Source organism: Aulonocara stuartgranti (assembly GCF_965226115.1).
Source record: "Aulonocara stuartgranti genome assembly, chromosome: 18".
Taxonomy (NCBI): Eukaryota; Metazoa; Chordata; class Actinopteri; order Cichliformes; family Cichlidae; genus Aulonocara; species Aulonocara stuartgranti.
This window is the reverse complement of record NC_138954.1, coordinates 10021709-10048518: the sequence shown is the minus strand read 5'-3', so window position 1 is coordinate 10048518 and position 26810 is coordinate 10021709. Positions and strand designations below refer to the sequence as shown.

The 26810-nt window shown below is 40.3% G+C and overlaps 2 protein-coding genes across 2 annotated transcripts; both read right to left on the bottom strand.

Moving 5' to 3' along the window:
• Window positions 1-11754: 11754 nt before the first annotated feature.
• On the bottom strand, window positions 11755-16377 carry rabggtb (Rab geranylgeranyltransferase subunit beta). The gene is made up of 9 exons (XM_082513693.1): window positions 16302-16377; window positions 15860-15967; window positions 15355-15552; window positions 14945-15050; window positions 14787-14839; window positions 14378-14488; window positions 13815-13940; window positions 13152-13301; window positions 11755-12960 (listed from the first exon to the last, which is right to left on the bottom strand). Exons 1-9 carry the CDS (start codon window positions 16302-16304, stop codon window positions 12820-12822), a joined length of 996 nt encoding a protein of 331 aa, XP_082369819.1. The 5' UTR covers window positions 16305-16377; the 3' UTR covers window positions 11755-12819.
• A 1283-nt stretch (window positions 16378-17660) lies between these two features.
• Window positions 17661-25654, bottom strand: acadm (acyl-CoA dehydrogenase medium chain). Its single transcript, XM_082512720.1, has 12 exons — window positions 25561-25654; window positions 24741-24852; window positions 24479-24576; window positions 23714-23783; window positions 23336-23436; window positions 22419-22499; window positions 20094-20224; window positions 19824-19932; window positions 19443-19583; window positions 18558-18653; window positions 18194-18442; window positions 17661-18112 (listed from the first exon to the last, which is right to left on the bottom strand). The coding sequence occupies exons 1-12, from the start codon at window positions 25573-25575 to the stop codon at window positions 18041-18043; spliced, it is 1275 nt and encodes a 424-aa protein (XP_082368846.1). The 5' UTR covers window positions 25576-25654; the 3' UTR covers window positions 17661-18040.
• Between the last annotated feature and the right edge of the window lie 1156 nt (window positions 25655-26810).

The following is a 26810-nucleotide window of genomic DNA, read 5'->3' as shown; positions in this document are numbered from 1 at the left end:
CCAAGAAAAGCACAGTGGGGGGGACTGTGGAGAAGGCAAACGAACTCAACAACTTCTTCAACAGGTTTGACCAGCCCACAACCCCCCCACCCTCACCTTCACTACAGAGTCCAATCCCCACTCTCCTACCTCCCTCGCTTCCCCCCCTTCCTGACACCATGACACCCCCCTCCTCCAATCCCTCTCTCAGCAGCAAGACATCTCCCCCCCTCCCCTCTTCCCAAACATCTCCCAGTGTCACAGTGGATCAGGTCAGGAGACAACTGAGGAAGCTTCGCCCCAGAAAGGCAGCAGGCCCAGACAAGGTGTGTCCTAGGATGCTAAAGGCGTGTGCTGCTGAACTTGGGGAGCCGCTACAACGAGTCTTCAACCTCAGTCTGCGACTGGGGAGAGTGCCCGCCCTATGGAAGACATCCTGCATCGTCCCGGTCCCCAAAAAGAACCGGCCCAATGAGCTGAATGACTTCCGACCGGTGGCACTGACGTCACATCTTATGAAGACTCTAGAGCGGCTCTTCCTCAACCTCCTCCGACCACAGGTACAACATGCCCAGGACCCACTACAGTTTGCATACAAGGCGGATGTCGGCGTGGAGGATGCCATCCTGTACCTCCTGCATAGAGCCCACTCACACCTGGATGGGGGAAAAGGCACGGTCAGGATCCTGTTTCTTGACTTTTCCAGTGCCTTTAATACCATCCGGCCCTGTATGCTTCAAGAAAAACTGAACAGGATGGAGGTGGACCCCTGCCTGGTGGCTTGGATCTCCGACTACCTCACCGACAGACCACAGTACGTCAGGCTGAAGGACATCACGTCTGACACAGTGGTCAGCAGCACAGGAGCACCACAGGGAACTGTGCTGTCCCCTCTTCTCTTCACCCTGTACACCTCTGACTTCTGCTACAACTCTGAATTATGCCACATTCAGAAGTTTGCAGACGACACAGCCATCATGGGGTGTATCTGGGATGATCAGGAAGAGGAGTACAGAAGTCTGGTGAGGAACTTTGTCGCATGGAGTCACACAAACCACCTGCAACTCAACACCTCAAAGACTAAGGAACTGGTTGTGGACTTCGGGAGGTCTAGAGCAGGTCCACTGCCGGTTCAGATAGAGGGGGAGGAGGTGGAGGTGGTCAACAAGTACAAGTACCTCGGGCTGTGGGTGGACAATAAACTGGACTGGTCATGCAACACAGAGTACCTGTATAAAAAAGCCCAAAGCCGACTGTACTTCCTCAGGAGGCTGAGGTCTTTTAACATCTGCAGGAAGCTCCTGAGGATGTTTTACCAGTCAGTGGTTGCTGGAGTACTTTTCTATGCTGTGGTGTGCTGGGGGAGCAGCACAACAAAGAAGGACTCATCCAGGCTGGAGAAACTGATCAGGAGGGCTAGCTCTGTGGTCGGCATGAAGCTGGACACTCTGGTGACAGTGGCAGAGAAAAGGACATTAAAGAAACTGATGGACATTATGGACAATGCTGGGCATCCTCTGCACACGGCCATTAACAACCAGAAGAGTCTGTTCAGTGACAGGTTGCTTCTCCCAAAGACAAGAACTAACAGACTTAAAAACCTTTGTCCCACACGCCATCAGACTGTTTAACTCCTCTCTGGAGGAGAGAGGGAGGGGAAACAGGAGGACAAAGGAGGGAACAACTAAGCTGTAGTGCCTCTTCACCTCACTGTGCAATACCTTGTGCAATACTTTTGTAAATAGTCAATGGTGCAATAGACTCAATACTTGAAATGTGCAATTCACTTGTATTTTTATTTTTATTCCTATTTATTCTATTTATCCCCTTCGTATATTTTATTTATATTGTCTCTGTATTTATATATATGTGTGTGTGTATAACTCTGTAACTTCTGTCGGTGCTGTGCTTTTTTGGAAATCGAATTTCCCAGAGGAACCCACCCGAGGGATTAATAAAGTTCTATCTTATCTTATCTTATCTTATCTTATCTTAGATAAAACTACATTGCTCAAATTTTTTTTATCATATTAGAAATTGTGCAGAAATTTTTTTAAATGGGCTTATTTCTTTTTCTAATATTGACCTCAGCTTCTGTTCACTGCACTTGCCTTGAGCACACAAATCCCACTCGCCAGCTTTTCAAATCATTTTGTTTATGAACAGCATCCAACCAGAAGAAAGCTGGCTTAAAGGTAGAGTAGTATCAAGACCTACTGTAAGATAAATACGTTTTTTTAAAACAGTGGATCATTCAAAGCCATTGTAGCAGAACCAAATAAAAACAAGGACCCTGAAAATGATTGTAATCAGTTGGACCATAAAATGTAAAGGTGATTAGGAGATCCTGACAAAATGATAACACTATCAGCAAAATTTAACAGCTGCTGTGGAATCTCACTGTGCTTCAGCAGGTGGACTTTTCCAGGTCGTCACATTTGAAATCTTCATATTTATCTTTTTCTTGGCTGCTTTCTGAGCTCCTTTTATCTAAATCTAATCAGCTGTATTACAAATTTGGTCACACATTACCACACAAGAAATCTCTGTTAGTTTTTTTTTCTCTATTATTGAATACACTGACAACTTTTTATAATTAAAAATGGGCTGAATTATAATTTTGGTGAAATATAATGGAAATTTTAGCTTTAATTCAACATTTAATTCAACATATTTTCACAAAGATTATTTAGAGTATTTTCTCTGGATTGATCTCAAACAACAAACCCTTCTTCAGAAAACTCTTAATTTTCACAGTTGTCTTATGATGAACATTTTAATATTTCATAGTGATCTGGTAGTTGTGGCTTTCCAGAACAGACCTGTGTAAACCACAATTTTCACACATCTGTTTCAGAGGCTATACTCACACTTCGTATCGCCTGCAGCCACAGAAACAGCGGATAATCCGCTGTCCTGTGTTCCTCCGCTTTCAAGACAGCTCACAAGAATGAATCATTTTGACTCACTATGACAAATTTCTCTCAAGCATAAATTGAAATGTAATTACCACAAGTTCTTTTGGACACTGTGTCATTTTGTTAATGTATGAATGATTCATCTCAGAACACAAGGTTCATTTGTATTAATAAATGAATTGCAGACTAGGAGTCCGTGCCCAAGTAAAAATTTTGTTTCCATTTCCATTTTCCCTTCAGCAGCTTTAAGGACATTTTTATTCTTTCTGAACTCTGATCCATGTCATCATCACAGTCCAAAATTTGTGCTTTACTGCCTCCTAGTGAATACAACAGTAGGTGATAATGGGTTAGAAAGATTTGTCAGATTACCAGTTATCACTGTAGGGCAATAAATATGACATCTGCTGCTTTTCACACACATCATACCAAAGACAAATCTAGCACCCGGTGGTCCATTTACCAGCTGTTATGGAGCTTTTCATCATCTCATTTTTTCTTGTTATTGTGGAAATGTAGCTGCAACCTGTCATTTCAAAAGTTATGGAAGAAGCTGTTCAGGGAAAGATGAACGAGAGGTGTGAAGATCTGCATCATAAAAGCAGATGTCAAAAAGTGCATAACTCATTTAGGTTTTTATTCCAGATTTATTGTAAATTAAAAATAGGGAAGATTTGGATTATAATTTATAAGAAATATTTAATGCTCTGTTCTGGCTATTACTTGATTTCATCAGGCTTAACACTATGACCACCTGCCTAAGATTGCATTTGTCCCCCTTTTGCTGCAAAAAGAACACTGACCTGTCGAAGCATGGATTTCATGGACCCCTGAGGACGTGCAACCAAGATGTTAGCAACAGATCCTCAGCCACATCCATCAGGGAATATCATTTCAATGTAAGCATGTACATGGTCTGTAACAATGCTTAGGAAGGTGCTACAAAGTAACATTCACATGGATGGCAGGACCCAAAGTTTCAAAGCAGAAAATTGCCCAAAGCATCACACTGCCACCACTGACATCCCCAGGTAAGGTACGCATAAGCATCCGACCATCCACATGATGTAAAACAAGGGTAGGCAAGTCCAGGCCTCGAGTGCTGGTGTCCTGCAGGTTTTAGATGTGTCCTTGATCCAACACAGCTGATTTGATGGCTAAATGACCTCCTCAACATGTCCTGAAGTTCTCCTGCTAATGAATTAATCATCTAATTCAGATGTGTTGACCCAGGGTGATATCTAAAACCTGCAGGACACTGGCACTCGAGGCCTGGAGTTGCCTGGGGAACTCGACACTACCCCTGATGTAAAATAAAACATGATTCATCAGACCAGACCGACTTCTTCCAGGGCTTCATGCTCACATGTCCATTATTCGTCCTTTCGGCAGTGGACATTGGTCAGCATCCACACTCTGACTGGTCTGCAAAGCCACATTAGCTCATCTGTCAGACCAGACCACACAACTTTTCCTCACCACATGCATCACTGAGCCTTAGCCATTGATGTTTTGGAGATGCTCTGACCCAGTCATCTAGCCATCAGAACTGGAACCTTATCAAATTTCCTCAAATCATCACCCTTCCCCAGTTCCTGCTCCCAACATAAACTTTGAAGATAAAATGATGAAGAGATAATGAGTGTTATTCACTTCACCCCTCAGTGGTCATAATGTTATGCCTGATTAGTGCATACCTCAAAGGTATGTTTTATAAGTTCTTCCTTTTAAAGAGCAGGGTAGTGCTAAATATACTGATAACAAGTGAATTACAATTAAAAATCAGATGTATCTCACAAGTTCTGAATTCCTAACAAAGAAGACTATTAGGTTCTTGCAACCTATGGTTAAGTAGCTTGTAGAACCACCTTTAGCAGCAAGTAATCCTTTTCTGTGTGACTTTATCAGTCTCTCAGTGGGAATTTTGGCCCATTCTTATTTACAGCGTTGCTTCAGTTTATCAAGAGGCAGGCATTAATTTTTGCACAGCTCTCTTAGGTTTCTGCCACAGCATTTTAATCTGGTTGAGGTCTGGGCTTTGACTGGACTGTTGCAGCACAATGATTCTTTACATTTTCAGTCATTCTGTTGTAGATTTGCTGCTGTGCTTGGGTTCACTTTCTAATTGCATGACACAATTTCGGTCAAGTTTTGATGACTGAGAATGCATCAAGACATGTAACTCTAGGGTTTCGTGCTTCATCTTGTCTGAGCACACTCTGACTTTGCGGTGAGTTTGCTGGTACAACCACTCCTGGGAAGACTGGCATTGAGCAAGACTTCATATTAACCATCAGCAGTGAGATTTCAATAATCATGCCTTCTACACTTCTCTATCTACTGATGTCTCGTTTCACTACTGTGGGGTTTTTCCTTAGTAACTTCAAGTTGTTAGTTGCTTAGAAAATCAATCCTCATGAGACACAATGAAATATTCTCTTGAAAGTTAAAAGTTCAGCCCAGCGTACATCTCAGAGGTGCCCTGCTGTCATGAAACTGCAGATGCTCCAGAACAGCTTCCAAACAGACCTTGAGTTCAGATTGTTTTGCCTGCTCCTGTTTCTGAGGTCAGGAGTAAACTTTTGTTCATGTTACTCAATAGCACTACCTGTAGGGATGTTCTGTTTTCTTAAGAGTCTGGCTTAGTTCAAACTCTCTTAAAAATATAATGTTTGATGTATGAATAAAATATAAGAAAAAAAAGAAATCTTATCCAGTCTAAGTGGCTGACAGTTCACCATAGAAGAAAATGAGTCATTAAAAAATCATGAAGGATGGTGTTGATGCCTGATCGGAACTTCAGGTCACAGCAAAAAACAAAAAAAGATAAAGTGGAAAGTAATTAAGATGAGAACGAAGTCATGATTTTCTCTCTTGATATTTTGCAAGTCAGTCTCACAGCAAATGTACACCAGCTACAGCTTTCTACAGTGGGAACGGCTCTAAAATTATGAGATACTTTCACTTATTCCTGTTTCTTTCTACTGACCTGCATACAAGTCATGTGAATGTCATATTTTTTCATTTTTTCCATTCCAGGTGGTGCATGACTCAAACACTGGACTTATCCTAGAGACTGGGGTTTAGATTCTGTGTAGGTTCGTTTTTAATATTTAATTTGTATTTTTTAAAATATATATTTTTTGCTGTTTAGGCATGTTATCTTTAGAGTTTGACCCAGGAGACTTGGAGTTTGCGTCCTATGTGGTATCATTAGTTTTTCTGTATTTTTTTTTATATTGTTTTTAGTTGTTCTTCTGACAGTGTTTAGTTTTGTTTGGTTTTTGGGTGCAATTATTTTTTCATACTATTTTTAGACATTGTCTTTAGGGCCATCATAGCTGTTACACCTTTTGCTTTGAAACTGTGCAGTTTTTAATCATCTATACATCCACACATTTTCTTAATTGCTTTTCCATTTCAGGGTGATGAGAGAGCTGGAGCCTATTTCACGCTCGTGTTCGTACCAATTTAGAATTGCCAGTTAACTTTAGTGTGGGAGGATTGTAGAGTGCCCAGACAGAACACCCACACAAGCACCAGGAGAGCACAAAAACTCCACACAGAAACGCTCCAGCCAGCCAGCAGATTTGAACCAAGAACCCTCTTGATGTGAGGCAACAGAGCTGACCACTGTACTGCTTTGGTACCCCATGAGGAACTTAATTGTTGAATAAAAACTGGACTTGTCTAAAGAGCAATCCTGACCGCCTACCACCATCCATAAAGCTGAGTATTAGACTTCTTGTTTTCACCAGGAGTCATGGGCCAGTTTTTCTTGGCTGAGCACACAGACTTCTTGACCCTAGTCTTCACTGGATGCCTCAAAATTCACATTGTGAGCAAAAACTTTGTTGAATTTTGGTGTTTGTTAGCGTTGGACCTTTTCCTGCTAAATTATCCATCTCATGGTTTATCATACAGACATGACAGTGGTTTAAAAATTCTTATTAATAAGTAATCCAGGAAAAAGTCAGTTACGTTTGTGAGTTCTTTAGACAGAAGCTTCAAGCAAAATCAGCAAACCTCAGAGATTTTTGAGGCAGTTTTGTTTTTCTTCACCTTCAGACTGAAAATAAGCTCACTGCATAGAGCTGCCTGAGAGATTTTAGACACCTGATATCCTTTCACTTCAGCCAAAGCACTGAAAAACCTATATTTTTGAATGACAACACGGTGAAGCTTTAAGCAAAGCCACAATACCAGCTGCAGCTGCTCTGTCAGTTGATGGGTAACAAACTCACCAGCAACATGAGGTAAATTATAAATTTGTTGGAAACAAACAAGACTGTCCAATTCATGCCAAAGCTGCAAAACCGACCTCTCGCGGAGCTGCTGGGAGGCAATAACAGAAGCAGAATAAAACCAAACTGGGTGAAAAGTTAAAAACAAAACTGCTCCAAACTCATGAGTAATCTCTACACACATAATATTGCTGTGGCTTAATTAAACATTTATTAAGTGATTGTCTGCTGTGCCTGTGGTTTAGCAGCGTTTGGCTGCAGCTGCCTGTCCTGGACTAATCCTCTGTATTTTGTGCTGAGAGATAACGAGAGGGTGACAGGACTGAGAAGAGGAGAGGGAGGAAAAATGGGTTGCGGCTTTCCTTGCAAACAAATACGACAGAGAGGTGAAAGCTGTGATCCATCCATCTGTCTCTCTGCTCCTTTTCTCTCTTTGGTTTCCTCACTCTTCGCCTCTGTCTCTCATTCACACTTTTTTCTTTTTTTTTTTTGCTTCTCTCCCACCTTCTGTCTTCCCTGTCTCTTTCTCACTAATGAGAGCCAGTGGGGTTTCTCAGCAGCCTAACAACCAGCATGTTTGTCTCTGCCCAGACACCAGGGGCCCACAGATTACTGCTCCCCCATGGACTAAATGAATACACAAATAAATACAAGGCTCCCAGTATATTTTCTGCAGCACCACATTGCACTAAGAATATAACACGATGAAAAATGCATGCGACAGGAATGGTGGCAGAGGTGAAGGCAGGGCCAGGGGCACCTTGGGTCTGATTGGCCCCTGCATACCTCACGCCAGAGTCAGAGAAGGATGGCTTGTTAGTATTATGGATGGAATATTGAACAGGTCAGCTGAAGATGTGGGGGACCTCATGATTCCAGGTTTTATTAAACGAGGTGGCACAAGGGCGGCCAAGGAAACTGCTGGGAGGCCAGGGGCAAAATCATAAAAAAATATTTTAAGATATCATCTACAAAAAGACACAAAACAAACTGATGCAAAATGACCACAGGTATATCCAAGAAGGCCAAAACACACTAAAAAAACCCAAATCAGGCTCAAAAGTTCATAAAAAGATTGAAAAGTATTAAAAAATAGACCCAATAAGACCACAAGCAGATTCACAAGGACCACCGACAGCCAAAAAACAGTGAGAAACGTGTCCCTCTGGACTCACAGAGCTTAAAAATGACCATGCAATCATGTTAAATATCTTAACACCTTCACAATGTTCTAATGGCGCTTCTCAACAGGAATTAACAGCTCTATGAAATAAGGCTTAGACACAGACACAAAATGACCACTGAAAGACACAAAGCAACAACACATGAAAACAAAACTGAAAATAAATGTAAAAGGACTACAAACAGCTGTAAAATAACCCTGTCACTAACAAGAATCAAAACTTTAAACGCGTCTTATCTAAAGTTACTTCCCAGCATGATGAAGTTCATCAGAATATTAATGTAAAATGTGCTTCACCATCTTCACGATCCTGATGCTCTAATTACTGCCGGGAGATAATAACGTTCTCCATAGTTACTGCAATCATTTTATCATTAGACTGACATTTTATTAAAGCCTTTGTTAGAAAATTGTTTCAGTTAAAGTGTCATTTTCTTATCGCCGTTACATTGCAGGGGGAAATCTTATCTTCATTACATGGAGGAAAACAGGTAGGAGAGAATTACAGAGACGGACTGCATCCATCTTTTTACCCCGGTCCATTACTGCAGTCTGCCACCGCTGTGAAACACAATCTCTCACACAGCATCGGCAGAGTCTGTGGGCTGCCAGCTTCATTACTGCAGCATCAATCTTAATGCTGGAAGTAAAAGAGTTTTATCCTAATCAATGCAATTCATGAAAGTCTTTAACTACAATCTGTTTAAATGCTTAACATTAGATATTAAAGCTAAAATATCTCATGACAGACTGTGGATTTAGTTTATGGATTGCAAAAGGAAAGAATAAAACTCCAGTATGACACCGTCTATAACCTGACTTCAAAAACATGTAAATTTCAATAGCATAACCAAAAACTAAATGTAGAGTATACTGCATGTTATGGCTTGTGTACTGAACTGCATTAATTTAATGCCTAATACAATTTCTATCCAGTCTGTTGGTTTTATATAATTATGACGGACTTAAGAGAGACTTAAAGCAACATATATATATATATATATATATATATATATATATATATATATATATATATATATATATATATATATATATATATATAATAAATAAAGGTAAGGCTGCCATCTAGTGGCAAAGCTAATTTAGTTCTGCAGAACGAGCTCATACATATGAAAACGACGTCTATACAATATTTAAGATTCTGGTACAAAGTACAAACATGTTAAAAAAATGTTTTCAAATAGTGACTGTTTATGCAGTTCAGAGGCGTTATGACAGGGAATCAACAGACTCTTTATGAATGCTTTCCAGATCAGTTTTAATCCATTAGTAATTAAAACCTCTGGGCTTCCAGACTCTCTAATCAGCCAATCACATGGCAGCAACTCAGTGCATTTGGTCAAGATGACCTGCTGAAGTTCAAGCTGACTATCAAAGTGCAAACGAAAGGTGATTTGAGTGATTTTAAATGTGTCAGAGTTTTTGCCAAACAGGAAGGTCTGAGTGTTTCAGAAACGGTTGGACTATTCTGATTTTCCCACACAATCACCTCACATTCTATCACATGTCAGAGCTCAGACTGCTTTGACTGATAGGAAAGTAACTCAAATAACCACTCGTTACAACCACAGTATGTAGAAGGGAATCTCTGAATACAGCACCGTGAACCTTGAAGCAGCTGAGCCACGGCAGCAGAAGAGTTTTGAAAGGTTTTCCTTTGGTCATGTTGCACTTTTTAGAGTGAAATAACTGCAAAAATGATTCACACAGCTTAAGTTACCGTGCTCACAAGATGAAATGTTTGCATATCACACATGCAAAGATGCTAAAGTAACAGCAGACACAGGTTACAGCTTCAAAAGCAAACCAACAGCAAAAAAAAACCCAATATTTAAAACTAAAATATTAATTGTTGTTTAATTGTCTTTCATTTAAAAATCTCCCACATTTCAGTGCTCCAGCTCACCCAGTGTGAAAAATGCATGTTCCTCTTTTCATTTTTTAAATAGTTTTCCATTTTTAAGTAACATCACAGTGAGGGGCTTACTTGGGGTTATGGGTAAACATTAAACCAAAACCTTTAATCAAGAAATCAGCACATTATTCCACAATGAAAAATAATCATCACTCAGTATCACCATAATTAGCCCCATGCGAGCCAAATGAAACAGCCTGTCCATTAGTGATAATCTAGCTGTAATATAGGAGAAAAACAAAGGAGGTATTTTCTCTGCATTATTTACCTCTTTTGATTTTTCTTATATTATATTCATATTTTTACAGCAGTAGGTCTGAATCCTCCTTACCGCTGATCATTACACCTTTTCTTCCACCATGGAGTAATCAGCTTCATCTAAAAACCTGTTAGTATTTTATTGGTAGTCGATTGAAGTTTACCTGAGCATGAGAGGCAGCAGATGGCCTTCCTCTTTTGTTAGCTGAATAAGTAAAATAAACCAAACTGTTACCCTGGTCTGCAAAATGGATTTGTTTACTCTGTGGCTGTTCAAGTTCTGTGTAACTTTTATGTAGTTTGAAGTAAATTGCCACCATGGCACCTTTCTCACTTTGTCTTCTACAGCAGGGTAACAATAGATTCTTCTAAATTGAAGCCCAAATACGTAAATAGACTCGATGTGCATGTTAGAGATGAATTGCTATGGGATTTGAAAATTCAAAGCCCAAGTTTAGTTTAAGTCTTTGTGGGGCATTATTCAAATTTATTCACCAAAACACTATGGAGACTCTAAACTTGTATCACTTACAATTAATGTAAAAGTAGACTTTAACTTACACGTTTACTATTCGGATATGGGGAAAAGTCTCAATATAGTTGCCTTCTTTTCATTTTCATTAGAGTCAAGTTTCAACTTGTATTTTAAATAAGCTCCAGCTGCTCAGTTAATCACACGGGGTCCAACAGCGACAGAGGCGGCGCCGCGTGTTTGATTTGGCTGATTTTTACATCAGAAGCTCTTCCTGACCCCAAGGGATTTGTGTTTCCTCCTGGAATCAAATTCATATTAATGACACAAAACGTATATTTTAAACAATCAAACAGAAATAAAGCAAAACAACATCATCATCAATCATATGGTCCTTTTAATGCTTGATCTGAAGATGCTTTTATGGGTTTGAGCGGCCTTTTCATCCCGACAATAAAATCTCGTTTTTGACATCATTTTTGTCTGTTGCAAGTTTGAATCATATCCAGAATGTACAATTACGGGAAGATAAAACTCCGATGACTGGCATTATTTATCTGCATTATCTTTGTTTGCTGACGAAGTCAATTTGTTTTTTATTTTAATATGTTTAGTGAGCAGAATCCATTGAAAACTGAACTTTAAAACTTATAATAACACAGGGGTCACTCTATGTGACTATTCATTTTGTATAGCAATAACATTTACTCAGTATTAAAAGCCCTTAAAAGGGGAAAACTAATAAGAACGAATGCTTTACCAACTCACTGATAATGTCTCTCTTTATTGACACTTAACAGTTAACAAAGAACAGATAGAAATTTAATTCTGTAAGACGAGAAGAGTGCACAAAGTGAACTTGAAGCTGTCTGAAAAGCCATTTCATTTGACGGTAAGACTGGAAATATTTCATGTTGCACGCACTGTGGAGGCAAATCTAACACAGCTGCACTGAGCAACATACATTTAAATAAATAGTGTAACTAGGATCCTGGATAAGACATTAAACGTACCAATGATAGTGTTTAAGCTCTGGGTGGTTCCAGTCACAAAGAGAACATTTTCTCTTTCCATAAAGCCCGCCAAAATAAGAGTCTGTGTAGGTTTTATTTTAATGCATGGAGAAAGCTGTCCTATGACACATCTCCACTTCTAAAGCCTACTGAGCAGTGTTGCTCTTCACATGCTCTTATCAAATACATAATAAGCTAAAGGCAGGAAATTGAAAAAGCTCTAGCTTTATGTGTGACAACATACTAAAATAGCAAATCTAACTTTTACCTTTTCTCCCTCAGCCGAATTCATCTGACTCATCGCTTCCATTCTTCACTCTCAAGTTCAAAGCTGATAAGCTATGAATATTCCCAGTCATTCCAGTAACAAACATGATAATAAAGCACGATAGGACAGAATAGAAGGAACTTCTGGCCAAAGAAACTCATAACACTAATAGCTTCTTGGCTAGAGGACAAGCTGGAAGGTGATAACATCAGGAAGATGAAACATTTTAACTGTGAGCAAACTTTCACATTTTCCCCCACAAACTGACATAGTGAGTAAGTTGAGAAGTTGTTGTTGCATGTTGTTGAATGTTTTTGCATGATTTCCAGCCTTCTGCAAAGATGACACGTCAAAGCATCTTTTTAAGCCCCTCCTTTCGTTGCAGTGACACAAGAACACCGACTCGATGAGTAGCAGGAGGATTAAAACAGAGAGGTTCAGAGGAAGTCATGTCCAAACTGTGAGACTCTGTGCACCCGAAATCCAGCCGTGCCATGAGCTTCTGTTTTGTGCGGGTGGAAAAAGTGTCTGTGTGATGCATCAGAGGGTTAGCTGAGGAGGTCAGGCTGCAGACCAATACGCTGAAGGACATCCTCGGGCATGCACAGCACCGGATTCACCGGTTTGATCTGTTCGTCTCCAAGCAGGGAGAGACCTGCAACCCCGAACAGGGTGTGGAAAGGATCCACCTGCAAAGGAGGATTAATAGGAATCAATAAGACTGATTATAGAGAAAATACTACAAAAGTGGGCCACAGAAATGGACCAAAACACTTCGCACTCAGTGTCTTTGAAACCACCTGCTTTACCTCACATGCAAAGACTTTTTTTCAGTCCAAAACATAAATATTCAAATTTAGATTCTTAAAATTCTTCTCACCATATCTCCTGGTCTATCGGCAAAACCTCCCGTCTCCTCGTCTTGACAGGCCAAAATAAACTTTCGCAGCTTGTCTTTGTCAATCCAGCGGATCCTGCCGATGATTTTCAGCGAGGCCAAAACCCACCACGAGTAGCACACATCTGGAAGCTGAATGATACCGAAAGTAAACCACAGCTGTTGCACGTATTTTCTGCCACATGCCGGTTCAGAATATGGAGGCAGCAGTCTGCAGAGACACTGAGAGCTCCCTCTACCCACTCCACCTCCTTTAGCTCCACTTTTCTTGGTAGGATATGTCTGAAACACCTCAACTAGGAGGCGTCAAGTCAGTCAGCCCAGTCAGTCTTAGTCAGATGCCTGACAACCTCAACTGCCTCCTTTTGATGTGGAGGAGTGGCTCTACTTTGAGGCCCAAAGAGGACAGAGAACCCAGCCACCCTTTGGAGGAAGCTGATCTCCTCCTTTCAGACACATTAATATTTTATTTAATCTTAAAAACTGTATTTATTACCAGGTAATCCAATAAATCATCAGCCTGTTCAATCTGCATTATTGCTTCTACAGCTCAAACTCTTCAACTGCGAAGGAGTCTGAACTTCAAACTATAAAACCAGATACTTTCATTAAGTAACTCAATACTTCACAGTGTTTGGCACAAACCTTCTCAGGTCGACCATTCAGGCCTCCAGACGGCAGCTGTCTCTCACACAGCCACCACCCCAGCAGGTCAGCGTTCAACTGGTGTAACTGGCCAGTGAGCGACAGGAAGCCAGTGCAGCAGTAAATCTGACAGACAGGAAGGAAAACACCGGAAATTGATTTAAATAACAACTGATCCTAAAGTGCCAAATTCACCACCATCCAGGTTGAACACGTCATCCTTACACTGCAACTGTCTTGGCCTCATTTATAAGTCAGCTTCATTCAACAAGACTGGTGTGCAGGAGCAAATCAGGCAGGAAGTGTCAACTTAACATATCATTCCTTTATTTTATTTTAGGTTGAAACTTAAAAGAGTTTTGCTGCTTTTGTTTAAAAAGATTGATTTACTGTCTGACATCAATTCAATCAATTTAAAAAATGAAATTGTTATGATTATTGAATCTATTGACAAATAATTGCAATTTTGCTCAATTCTATTTTCTATCAAATAGAAACAAAACACTTCTGAGAGTCTCCAAACTTCTCTGTGGGAGTAAATATCAGTATATCAGTGAACTCACCTGACCAGCATGAGACTCAGAACCAGGTCTGCATCCAAAGCCTCCATCAAAGTTCATACATGACAAAACAAACTCTACGGCTTTGTCAACATTGATCGTGTCCATCTTGCCCTGGGAAACAAAAAACATCTTAAAATGAAGTATAATGAGCTTAAATTAACAGTTTATTAAAACATGCTTGTTAAGACTTAAGAATGAAAGGGCTGTTGAGTCAACTGATGAACTTTGTGATATTGTGTAACTTTATTATTTATTTAGCCTCATTTTATCGACACAAAATAAAGTCCGATGCTCCCACATAACACTGCCGAGTAATGGACTTTCTAAAACAGGTTCAACTATAAAAAGTTTTAAGTTAAATAATAAATCATGTAAATAATAATTTACATGGAAAGACTAACATACATACCAGTAATGCGAGTGTAGCAACAGCGCAGAAGGAAAACCGTGTGTCTATTTCTCCTGCAAAGACAAAAAAAATTTAGAAAAATTGTTCTTAGCTTTATTTATTTCTTCCCTAACTTAGAAGCACGTGTATTGTGGGATGTGAGAGTAAAACTCACTCACCCCACTTGTCCCCCGCAAAAGAGCCATCTTCCTGCTGCAGCCCTTTGACATATTCCACAACTTTGTCCACATCAATCGCATCTACGCTGTCATACAAGCACAAGATCTGAGGAAGAGAGTTCACAAAATACTAATAAACAAGAGAACATAAAATACACCATGTGCAGACCATTCAAGTTCCTTTACAGACCAGACACTATGGGACATAATTTGAGATGTTTATTTGAGCTAAATATAAGCAGCACTATGAAGAAAAATAAATAAACATCTAGAGGAATAAACACTAGAACTGCTAAAAAATTTTGCTAAAGAGGGGCCAATTCAGAAATATTAAAGCACATATAAATATTTAAAAGTTCAGTGTATCATCTAGAATTAAAGCTGTAGAGAATACGAGAGTAATCTGCTACCTGGACGGCACTGAGGGTGTAGAGCAGGTGGGGGTCATGTCCGATGCTGGCGCTGATGCCTCCACACTCGTGCTGACAAGCTTTGATGAAGTCTACGATCTCCTGCTGGTTCATTCTGGGTAGCTCCCCCATCAGGTCCATCACAGTCAGCCCCCAATAGATGCCGCTCATCCTCAGGTACTCAGACAGCGTGTACTCCTGACAAAACACCAAAGGTCAGCAGCGTTAGTTCAAAAACATTGGCTGCTTTTTAGTGATTGCCCCTCTGAACTCCAAAGTCTACCACAGAAGTTCAACTGGATTGTTATCTGGAGGTTTTGAAGACCACCCATTCAGCGACCCCTTAGAATTTGAGTCCCACACTTTCTCATCCCATTCAGTAACTCCTCATCTTCTTTGGGTAGGATCATTGTCGGCGGAATGACAACGACCACCCTTTTCTTGCAAGTGGCCAAGCCCAGAATAGAAACACAGATATCAAGGCTCTGATGAGGCCTGTACTCACATAGTCGTCCTTTTTGGAGCCGTAGGCAGCGATGTAGTCTGCGTGTTTCTCCAGCAGCAGCGTGCTGGGAGCGTCGGGCTTTATGATCACATCTTTCACCTGGGTCCCCTGAAATTCAACACACATCAACAACACGTCAGACAGCCTTAAAACTCAATAACCTGAAAAAAATCAAACTTGACTTCTTCCTCTTCGTAATCTAGCGCTGAGTTAACCCCTGTTTAGCAGATAAATGGCTGACTGTTAACATGATTCACGGCTTGTTGACAGGCTGCTACATGCTAACATCTTAGCCACTCTGCTAGCTGCTTTCACTGATTAGCGCGCTTGTGTGGGACTAAGTTTGGATAGACTAGAGGAAAGAGCACACTTACATAATATTTTATTGTAATGTTATCCTAAACTACACTCGTTATCACACTAGAAACAGGTCGCTAGTTACCATTCTGACATGATCCGGCGTTTTCCTTCTTCCTCTTCTACAACAATTCGGGCTGTTGGTTTGAAGCGCGTTATTGCCACCTATTGGTTTGGAAGGAGAACTGCAGCCTAAATCCTCATATTTGAAGTGATATTTGTTACTCGAATATATTTAAGCACAAATGTTCAGGTATCTTACTCAAGTCATTTATTTTTGCAGTGTTGGGGGAAAATTTCCCACTGCAATTATTTTTCCATAACCATCATGTGCAACTTCGAGCAAGGCACCACTGAAAACACTATGACCAGCTACATCACTGTGTGGTTTGGAAACTCCACCTGAATCACATAGTAAATGCAGCAGAAAATATCACTGGTTGCTTCATTGCCCTCCCACCTCGACAACTGTAACACCTGCCTAGCAGTCAGTATTGTGGTGACCTCCTCCATCAGACTGATACACAGCTTCAAAATATTGAACTCCTTCCTTCCTCAACTCACTCCCCACTCTGTCCCCCTAGAAGACTGGATTCTAACAAACCCACACATGAGCAATGTGTCTTACACCTAGCCTTTACATAAAGGACATTAGTGCTGCTGTTGTGTCTTGACGACTATATGGCTGTTATCTACACAGATTACTTCAATTACAGAACTGAAAATGAAGCAGACTTTTTAAAGTTAAAGAAGTTGTTTTAATAAATATAATGAATATTTGACAGATTCCTAACAAGTGAAGCTTGCAATAAAAAGAAATAAAAAAAAAACAACATGGTTGTGAATGCTCTGTCATTAGGTAATGAGCTTTCTCTCAGCATGTGGAGGACTCAGAAGAAATGAAATTTAGAAAAGACTCAAATTGCTTGTTTATTTAGCAAATGGGAGAAAGGAGAAGAAAGAAAAATAAATGTTTAGACTGAATGAAATAATTTATTCAGTGACAATTTATGGACACAATTCTCTATGATGTGACAACGGTCTATCGTCAGCTCATCCACACGTGCCTTGTCTGCACAGGTAAGCCGTAAAGCTGACGCTTTACACTGGATATTCATTTGAAATCTAGAAGAGACAGCAGCTAAATGTAAAATCAAACTGTTTTCAGACAGCATGCAATTTTACACTCATCAGTATGTTTACACATTCTGGCAAGAAATTCATTTCTACATTTAAAACCTTTTGTTTTTAAAAAAACAAGCAAAGATCAGTATGAGAGTCAGAACTGAGAGAAAAGGCTTAGAGTAAGGCATGAAGAAATTAATGACCATTTATCAAACTCCTGATGCAAAGAAGAGTGAATGTGATCAAACACCAATCACACTGTTCAAGTACTGCAGCAACAGAGTAAGGCTGAAGGTTAGAAAAAAGGACTAGGCTTGCACTAACTTTAGTCCCAACAGTTCTGGTTCATCAGCAGAAGCTTCACAGCACAACAGGCAATTGGTAGATCACACTATTAATGCTACACAATAGGCCCCCCACCATCATCATTAACAGAAACTGTTCTGTGATCAGGACATAGCTGTGTCATATTCTGCGACTTGATGGATTGGTGTAACTTATGGCATCGTGAATTCTGAGGCAAAAGGAGGCTGATGAGTCTTGTTGATCTGGATCACTCTTGAAAACCGCAGTAGGATGAAGTGACATTAATGCAAAATTTTGATCGTTATCCTGAGTTCAAGTGGCCAAATAGAACAGAAACAAATACATTATGTATACCAAACATGAAAAGTAAGTTTAAATGATGATGAGCAGACTTCATTTCTTGGCTCTTCCCAGGTGTTCTCGGGCAATAATGAGCCTTTGGATCTGAGCTGTGCCCTCGTAGATCTACAAAAGAAATCAGATTAATTAAAGAAGATGAAGCTGAGATGGTGTAGTAGTGCATAGTTGCACATTATTGTCACCCACCTGGTAGATCTTTGCATCCCTCATGAGCTTCTCTACAGGGTACTCGCTATTGAAGCCGTTGCCTCCAAATATCTGAACAGCATCAGAGGCCACCTGATTGGCGATGTCCCCTGCGAAGGCCTTGGCGATGGAAGCGTAGTAGGTGTTTCTGCGGCCCTGGTCCACCTCCCAGGCAGCACGCTGGTACGCCATCCTAGCCAGCTCTACCTTCATCGCCATCTCAGCCAGGAGGAAGGACACAGCTTGGTGCTGCAAATCAAGAAACAGAAGCACGTTGATCTTTTCTTCATCTGAGTTTAAAACAAAAAGCAGTCCAATTAAGGATACCCAGATTTTAAAGGACAAACAAAATGCATGAACACACCTCAGCAATAACTTTGCCGAAGGTCTTCCTCTCCAGAGCGTAACTGGTGGCTTCGTCGAGCGCCCTCTGTGCCAGGCCGGTAGCTCCTGCTGCCACCTGCATTGGAGCAAATACATGAACAACCGTGCTCAGACAAATCTTCAGCTACAAGTTTAAACTTTTGTCCTTAAATCTGGTGATGTTGCATCCATTGTTGTCCTTGTTTAGTTTCCTGCTGATGTTTTACTACATTTCAAAGTTCCTGTTGTAACAGAGGCAGCTCATAAACTGAAACAAAGCCAGGGTTTTCTTTGGCATTTTGCCTATATAGGATAGAGACAGTGGACTGACAGGAAAGCGGGGAGAGAGGGGGGAAAACAGGCCGCAAAGGGCAGGAGGTCAGACTTGAACCTGGACCGCTGCTTTTCTGGCCATGCAATCACATGGTCAACCACTGAGCCAAACTGGCACCCAATTATCGCCATTTAAATCATGGTTCATATTTGTTAGCACACGTTTGAAAATTTAAGAGTCCACACTAGTGCATCTTTGTACTGCTGAGTCACACTCAAACTACAAGCTCAGAGACAACTTTGATCAATATTAGACAGTGAAAATAATAAGATATTCTCCTTAGCTGCAAGTGTTAATTCTCCAGGAGCACAATATATATCCCTTAAACTGTAGCAAGTTAAATTAGATTCAAATGACAGGGGGGGGGGGACCCACTGCTTAACACCTTTAAAGACCAATAACTTCAGATTTTTGCACTCCAATTTCTAATCCTTTTATTTGCAGATATAATTTGATGCCAAAAGATGAATCATGTCTTTACTTCTTGTAAAGATGAAGCTATGCACAGTAGTCGTTACAGATGTTAGGTTTTGTCACAGCTGGAAAACTTACTGGTGGCCTGGTCATGTCAAAGGCACCCATGGCAATTTTGAATCCAGATCCCTCTCCGATCAGGACATTCTCCTTCGGTATTCTCACATCCTCAAAGGTAATGCCCCTCGTGTCAGAACACCTCTGGCCCATGTTCATTTCCTACAGGCACAAAAACAAAATAAAATTTAAAATGGGATACATTTACAAACTGAACATTTTTCCTCCTTTTATTACATATAATTTTTAACAAACAACAATCATTTGTACTACTCAGTAAATTATCTGACATTACATGTCTAATGTTTATAGAACAGAGCATCAAACTTCTGCAACATTTAAAATATGATTTACTCACTGAAGAATGTGCTTAATGTTTTAAAAGACTCTTTTTCAGCTCACCTTCCTTCCTATTTGAATTCCCGGAGTGTCTGCATCCACAATGAAGCCAGTAAAAGCCTTGCTGGCTGAACACTTGGGATCTGAGTTAGTGCGAGCAAGCAGGAAGTACCTAAAAGTATTAGAGACTAAATTACCAGACAGAAGTTGCTGTAGTAGTCAGAGAGAAAAGTAGTGCAAATTTCAGCATTCAGAGTGGCCTTGAGGACGAATGCCCTTTAAAACTGATCACTACAACTTTGCAATACATCAGCAGCAACTGTGAGCACACACCAGTTAGCTTTCCCTCCGTTGGTGATCCACATCTTCTGCCCATTAACAACATACTCATCGCCCATTTTTACGGCTCGTGTTTTGATGCCAGCCACGTCAGATCCTGCCCCGGGCTCAGTGACACAGTACGCCTGCAGAAACCCACACAGGAGTTAAAATGAGAACAGCAGCACCGTCTTTCATTGCATGTTTGCTGCTGTCAGCACACAGTAGTAAGACACAGAGTTTATGGTCCTTTTTACAAGATAAATAAGGCATGACGGTATAACAAGAAGCACTCTGAACTGCCTTGTTGTTCAAAGTCTCCTACACAAACAAACTTTCCTTCATTTGTTACCATTTATTCTATAAAGGGTATTAATAAACAAACTTGAAAGTTAAATGCTCTGTCATTGTGTTTGTTGTTGTTGGGTTGATTATTGACGTCACCTGCGCCCACCATATGTTAAGGTGGTGCTTTAAAAAGAGTCACAGCCACAGGTCGTAGAAACTGAAGCCACAGGCTGAAGTGTGTTTGTTTCTACCATATATTAAAGACATTTGTGATGCAACTGCCTGCCAGTGTCCTTCAAAGTTTTAGGTGGGTCATAGCGACTTAAAGATTACAAAAGTTCCTATAAAGAAGAACTTTCTGTGATAAAGCTCAAGAAGCGTCTACAGGAGGTGCTGGATTATACGCATGGAACATCAAACTGGCGATCCCAGTGGATGGAAAGGATGCACAGAGAGCACAAAAGGGTAGGCAACCAGTCATCAGACGGGCTCTCCACTGAAGTAGTGATCCACTTTTTAGCATCACCGAGCAGAACGGTTTGCACCAAAAAAAAAAAAAAGTCATCTACAACAAGGTTCACAGAGTGGCAGGAGGTACAGATGGACACGCAAAGAGGACTTCAGGACATCCAGCATAAATCAACTTATCCAAACAGACAGTTAAGTAATCAGGAATTATCTTCTTTTTAAACCATCTTAAAAAATAAAAAATGTCAATTTACAAGCAACACTTAATTGCAATAACACCAAATTATTTCAATGAATGTAAAGACTCTGGACACCACTCCCTCTGTACAAACCATTTACCAAAATGAGGAGCAAACAATTAGTGGATTACAATTAAGAAATTAAAATCTAGGAAATTCTTTATTTGCACCAGAATCTAATGCCTCTGTATCAACTTTGTTGTTTAGTTGAAGAAGAAGTTAAGTTCTTTTTGTTTTTCCTAGAGCAACAAAATGTTCTTTTTAAAATTCTCGCTGCATGAAAGGCTCTAAAAGATCTCTCAGTTATGATTTGTCATTTGCTAATGTTGATAAAGGTCATCCAGTAGTGCTGCTAGATAAGCTCGTGAGTCCACTGAATATTACAGATTTCCACTGAGGTCTACGGAAGTCCGTCCACAGAATTCCTCATTAAATTAGCAGAAACAGTTTAGTAAGAACTCTCCCTTACAGAAACAGGAAGTCTCACTGGGTAGCCCTTTCAGTCCCAATTATGGAAATTCATTCATGGAGAAGTTTGAGCCTGATCATCTCCTGCTTATCCAGGGCCAGGTCTCAGAGGCAGCAGCCCAAGCAGAAGAGCCCAGACCTCCCTCTCCCCAGCCACCTCCTCCAGCTCATGGCACACCGAGGTGTGCCCAGGCCAGCCAAAAGACATAATCTCTGCCTCCTCCTGGTAGGACATGCCCAGAACGCCTTACCCAAGAGGCACCAAGAAGGAATCTCAATCAGATCCTCAAACCATATCAGCTTGCTCATTGTGCCATATGGCAACGGCACCTCTGCTCGGACTCCCTCCCAAATGACTGAAATTCTCACCCCATCACCAAGGAAGGGGCCAGCCAGTCCAGAGAAAACCACCACTTGCATCCACATCTTATTTTTTTGGTCACTACCCAGAGCTCATAGCCATAAGTGAGGTTAGTGATTTAGAGGGATAAATCAACAGCCTCCAGCTGACACTGCAGAGGCTCGCACCCAAGTGTGAAACAGCAAGAATGAGAATTAGCACCTAAAAATATGACGCCATCATTCTCCACAAGAAACACCTGAACTGAATGTTTGTAAGTACTTTAATTCTAGATGACAGTTTGGCACATTGACACTTAACTAAAATCAAGAGTAGTAACCATGACAGTTAAAGATCTAATATTTCCCTATCAAATATTACAGAGGAAAGAAATATTCCTTAAAATATATGAGGGCACTCTTATCTGTATGCATGTTCTGCAGTAGATGATTGAACTACTGCAGAACAAGCAATATCACTAGATGCTGCATTCTTCCAAATATCAAATCATGTCATCGTTTCCAATTAAATACTTACACACATGAGAGGCTCCTCAGTCAGCCGTCCCAGGTATTTCTTCTTCTGTGCATCACTGCCAGCAATAATGACAGGCATTTGCTGTGTGGGGGAAAACAGATACAGTTCATTCTAACACAGCTACTCTTCTCCTCTGTGCTCAATATGCATGAAATAAACTTTGGGAAAACATCATTAGCCTTATTTTCTTAACATGAAATACTTTTGTACGTGTGAATCTAAACAGCTGGCTGATGAACAGTCAAAAGCCGGCTCCAGGGAGCCCGTGATGGCTGATTACATAAACCCCCAAGTTTCCCCCCGGGTTCAAAATAACCTTTTAATCATCCCTGATATGAGTTCTGTCCTGCTGCCAAACTCTTGTTTATTGGCTTTCGTTTTAAATTGTCTTCTTGGTAAATGGACTGTATTTGTATAGCGCTTTACTTAGTCCGTAAGGACCCCAAAGCGCTTTACACTACATTCAGTCATCCACCCATTCACACACACTGGTGATGGCAAGCTACATTGTAGCCACAGCTGCCCTGGGGCGCACTGACAGAGGTACCTGCTCCGATTCCTGTCCATATGTACTGAAAAATTATGCCTCTCTGGCTAAGACTTCTCCTTTTCCCTTACTTTAGGAGACATTTTCTCCTCTGAATGTGGAATGAGAGTCAGATTCTGATAATATATGGCCCCTTGAAGCAAAATTGTATTTGTAATAATTTGCTAAATAAACAATATGCTTGGCAGCAGTCCATTTTTGGTGGATCAGTTGCAACAACAGGTTGTAAAACATATTTAAACAAGTTACAAAGCCAGTTTAAAGGCTCTAAATCTGGTTCTAGGTTTGTGTCTTGGTGGGCCTTAAATAAATAAATAAATAAATAAATAAATAAATAAATAAATAAATAAGCAAGCTGTGAATAACTTACTCCGAGAGAGTTTGCCTCCATGGCAGTTTGCATCCCTGTGCATCCATAAGCCAGTTCCTCTGTGATGAGGCAGCTGTCAAAGCTCGACAAACCCATTCCACCTGAAAACAAAGAGGAACAAATAAGGTTTTCAAATGCAGTGTTCAGTGTGTCGAGTTTCCTGAAATTAACACATGTCCACTGCCATTTTCCCCCAGGAACAGCAAACATGGTCACACTAGGCAACAACATTACAGCTATCTGTATTATCTCTTTATGTAAAGGCAACATGTATGGTATGATGGAGACTGCACTAATATTTTACCTGTGAATGAATCTCATCCATGCAAAGCAAAGTTTAGAATGAGCCACTAAATTTCAAATAAGAATGCAACACACCATATTCCTGTGGAATGTGACCGTTAACCAGACCAAGCTCCCACGCCTTCTTGATGATGGGGAAAGGATACTGTAAAGGGAGACAACATGTCAGTGTTACCACTTTTAATTTCGTTGTACCTGTAACAATGACAAAGACATTATGTTTCTGATTGTGATTCTACTAAGCCTCTAACAATCATGCCAAAGGAAAAAAAATAGAAAGGTTAAAGACAAGTCTGTGTACACAAGCAAATATCCACACACACACACACACACACACACACACACACACACACACTTTTTGTCCGCTAGAGTGGGATTTTCACGGCATATTCTGCACCAAAATCTGTGCGTTCATCATTTGTTTGAAGCCAGCTCACCTCCTGCAACCACTTTTCTGAGAATATGCGATTCTTTTGTGGTTCGGACTCCTGACATTTCTTTGTAAGTGGAGGAACACCAAAGTAACTGCTTATAGGAGCTTGCTTCTTCGACATCTTTACGACTTCTAAACAAATGTCTGTCCTCCTCCAGAAAATCTTATGTACGCAAACACGCGTTGCAACTTCTTATCTGATGCGCGTCTTTTATTTTGACAGCGAATGCGCACCTGCGGACCACTTATGTGCACCCCTGACTATAGACCTACTAAGTGATAACCGTAATTGAAAATCTCTACAGACATCAACAGTACAAGCACATCTACATATATGAAGTAAAAAAAAAAATTTTTTTTTAAAAATTTGACAATCGCTACAGCAGCCCAATCCTCGCTTTACTCACTTCACCACTCTTGTCATAAGCAGGAGCAACAGGTATGATCTCTTCTCGTGCAAACCTCCTCGCCAACTGCTGGAACTCCTTCTGCTGATCGGTCAACTCTGTGGGCCAAAGAAGCAACAAAGCATTTTAGCTTTATTTTAATAGATCCCTATAAACTACATCACTGGAGCGGTTATTTGCTAAACAAGAATTTCATGCATCAGTTACATGAGACCCTACTTTAAAAACAAAATGATATTACCAAGGCCTACAGCCTATTTACCAAATGAGAAGCCAAGGGGTGGAGCAGGGCTGCTGGAAGATGCTGTGGCACTGGCTGTAGCTGTAGAAGAGCTCTGCAGACGGATCCCACACCGCACACCAGCTCTGAGGACCTGTATGTAAAAAATATAGGTATGCATCAGACAGTTTGTGACACCTCACACCTGTTAAATTAAAAACTTAAGAATCATTAATCACCACCCATGAAAATGACACAAAAAGCCTAATGTGAGGGCACTTTCTTAGCACTGCGAGTTTCCTGTTCGTGAATTCTTTACTCATATTCATAAGCCTGTGAGCCGTGGTAATGTTTGGCTGCAACCCAGGAATAGGAGCATTAATGGTTGAGTTATTTGTCTTTTACTGCCGTGTTTGACAGTTGTGTCTTCATATTCCTGTTTACTTCTGTAACAGTGCTTTTCAATCGCTTGTTTGTTTGCTGAGATGTAACATTGAGATTTATAAAGGGGTAGAGTCTGTCTCTTAAATTTCTTTGAAAACTCCAATGTTGCCTAGTCCAATTTAAAAAGGTAAACCTTTTGGTGTAACTAATGCACTAATGCGTATTTTGACAATATAAAATTACGTGTAGATTTAGGAGAAACCTTTTTACATGTAGACTAAATGAACATTCCTCTGATAACGTCTCATAACGCTACAGCACTGAGCTAGCTAACGCTAGCGTGTGACGTAGTCGCTAAACGTGCAGAAAATCGGATGAAGATCGATAAACTGTCAATCGGGAGGTGCTCACAGAAAATCTTTAAGGAGTTAACCCACAACAGAGACAGGTAGATCATTGTTAAGATAGAGAATTTTACCTTGTTCAGCAGCATTGTTATTGCACCAGAGGACTCTCTACACTAACCGTGTTCTACCTTTGCCCTACTTCTACATAAGCGTCCTCTCACCCAATCAAAGCAGTGACATTAGTCACGTGTCATTGGTTGGCCGTGACTGTGACTTTTACCCCAGTTAGTTACTTAAAAGCTTCACCTTACAGCAGATATCACTTTAAAATGCGTTAAAGCACAGAAAGATTACTTTAGCCAAATAAAACGAAACTAAACCTAGATGTTTTTCCCCAAAAAAATAATCATTAACTAAAATAAAACACGACCAAGATTAGGCTTTAGTGCACATTTATGGAGAATTTGTACAGGTGGAAAGTAACGAAGTACAAATACTTAGTTACTGTACTTAAGTAGAATTTTCAGGCATCTGTACCTAACTTGAGTAGTTTTGTTTTCTGACAACTTTTTACATTTACTCCCTACATTTTTAAACAAATATCTGTACTATCTACTCCTTACATTTCAAAACAGACTTTACTTTTGACTTAACGCATTTGAGGGAACTTATTATTATTATTTCAAACATCAAACCAATTTCACCATAAACAGTGACGCATGAAAGGCAATCCTGTTCTCTGTGGTATTTAATAAACTGAAAATTTAAAGCTCACTTGTAAGTCCTGTGTTTTTTAATCAGATGTTAGAATCAGATTTTTTTTCATATTGTGAAACCTGCTGCAAAACAAACCATAGCAGACTAACTGTGTTTTTAAAAGGTTGCATTAAAATCCGCTGCTTTTTAGCACAGGGTAAACAGGTTAGCTGGTTGTACTGTGATGGATTTAAAGTTACGGTGTGTGAATGGTGAACAGTGGTTGTGGTGCTCATGGTCAGAGTCAGGTCACATCAAGTGTAGCTGAGATGAATTTGAATTTAAGCTGATGATGCTTAGATTCATTGACTGAATTCCACCTTCATACAAACTGTACTGTCTAATATAAAGGCAGCATAAACAGTGTGCTGTCAGTGCAGAGGATGGAAATCAGCCAGGCCAACATTAAACATCTGCTGACATCTTGTTGAATTTAGGTGTGCAAGAAAATCTACTCATAAGAAATTACTGCGAGTTGTGATTCTTTTCTCCACACTGAGCCACTACAACTAATTTTAGGTTTCCCCCTCCTGCTGAATCCCACTTTAACCTCGTTCCTACTCGTTTTCCTGTTAAGAGGCAAAGTCAGTGTGATCAACTATATTATTATTGTGTATTATTATTA

Coding starts and splice junctions, on each gene's coding strand:
- acadm (XM_082512720.1), bottom strand. Junction 22,500..23,335: donor TGGAGGCAAACTCTCTCGGA/GTAAGTTATTCA, acceptor TCCCCCACACAG/CAAATGCCTGTCATTATTGC. Junction 18,654..19,442: donor TTGACATGACCAGGCCACCA/GTAAGTTTTCCA, acceptor GCTCCAATGCAG/GTGGCAGCAGGAGCTACCGG.
- rabggtb (XM_082513693.1), bottom strand. Junction 15,553..15,859: donor GCTCCAAAAAGGACGACTAT/GTGAGTACAGGC, acceptor GTGTTTTGTCAG/GAGTACACGCTGTCTGAGTA. Junction 14,840..14,944: donor TTTTGCGGGGGACAAGTGGG/GTGAGTGAGTTT, acceptor TTGTCTTTGCAG/GAGAAATAGACACACGGTTT.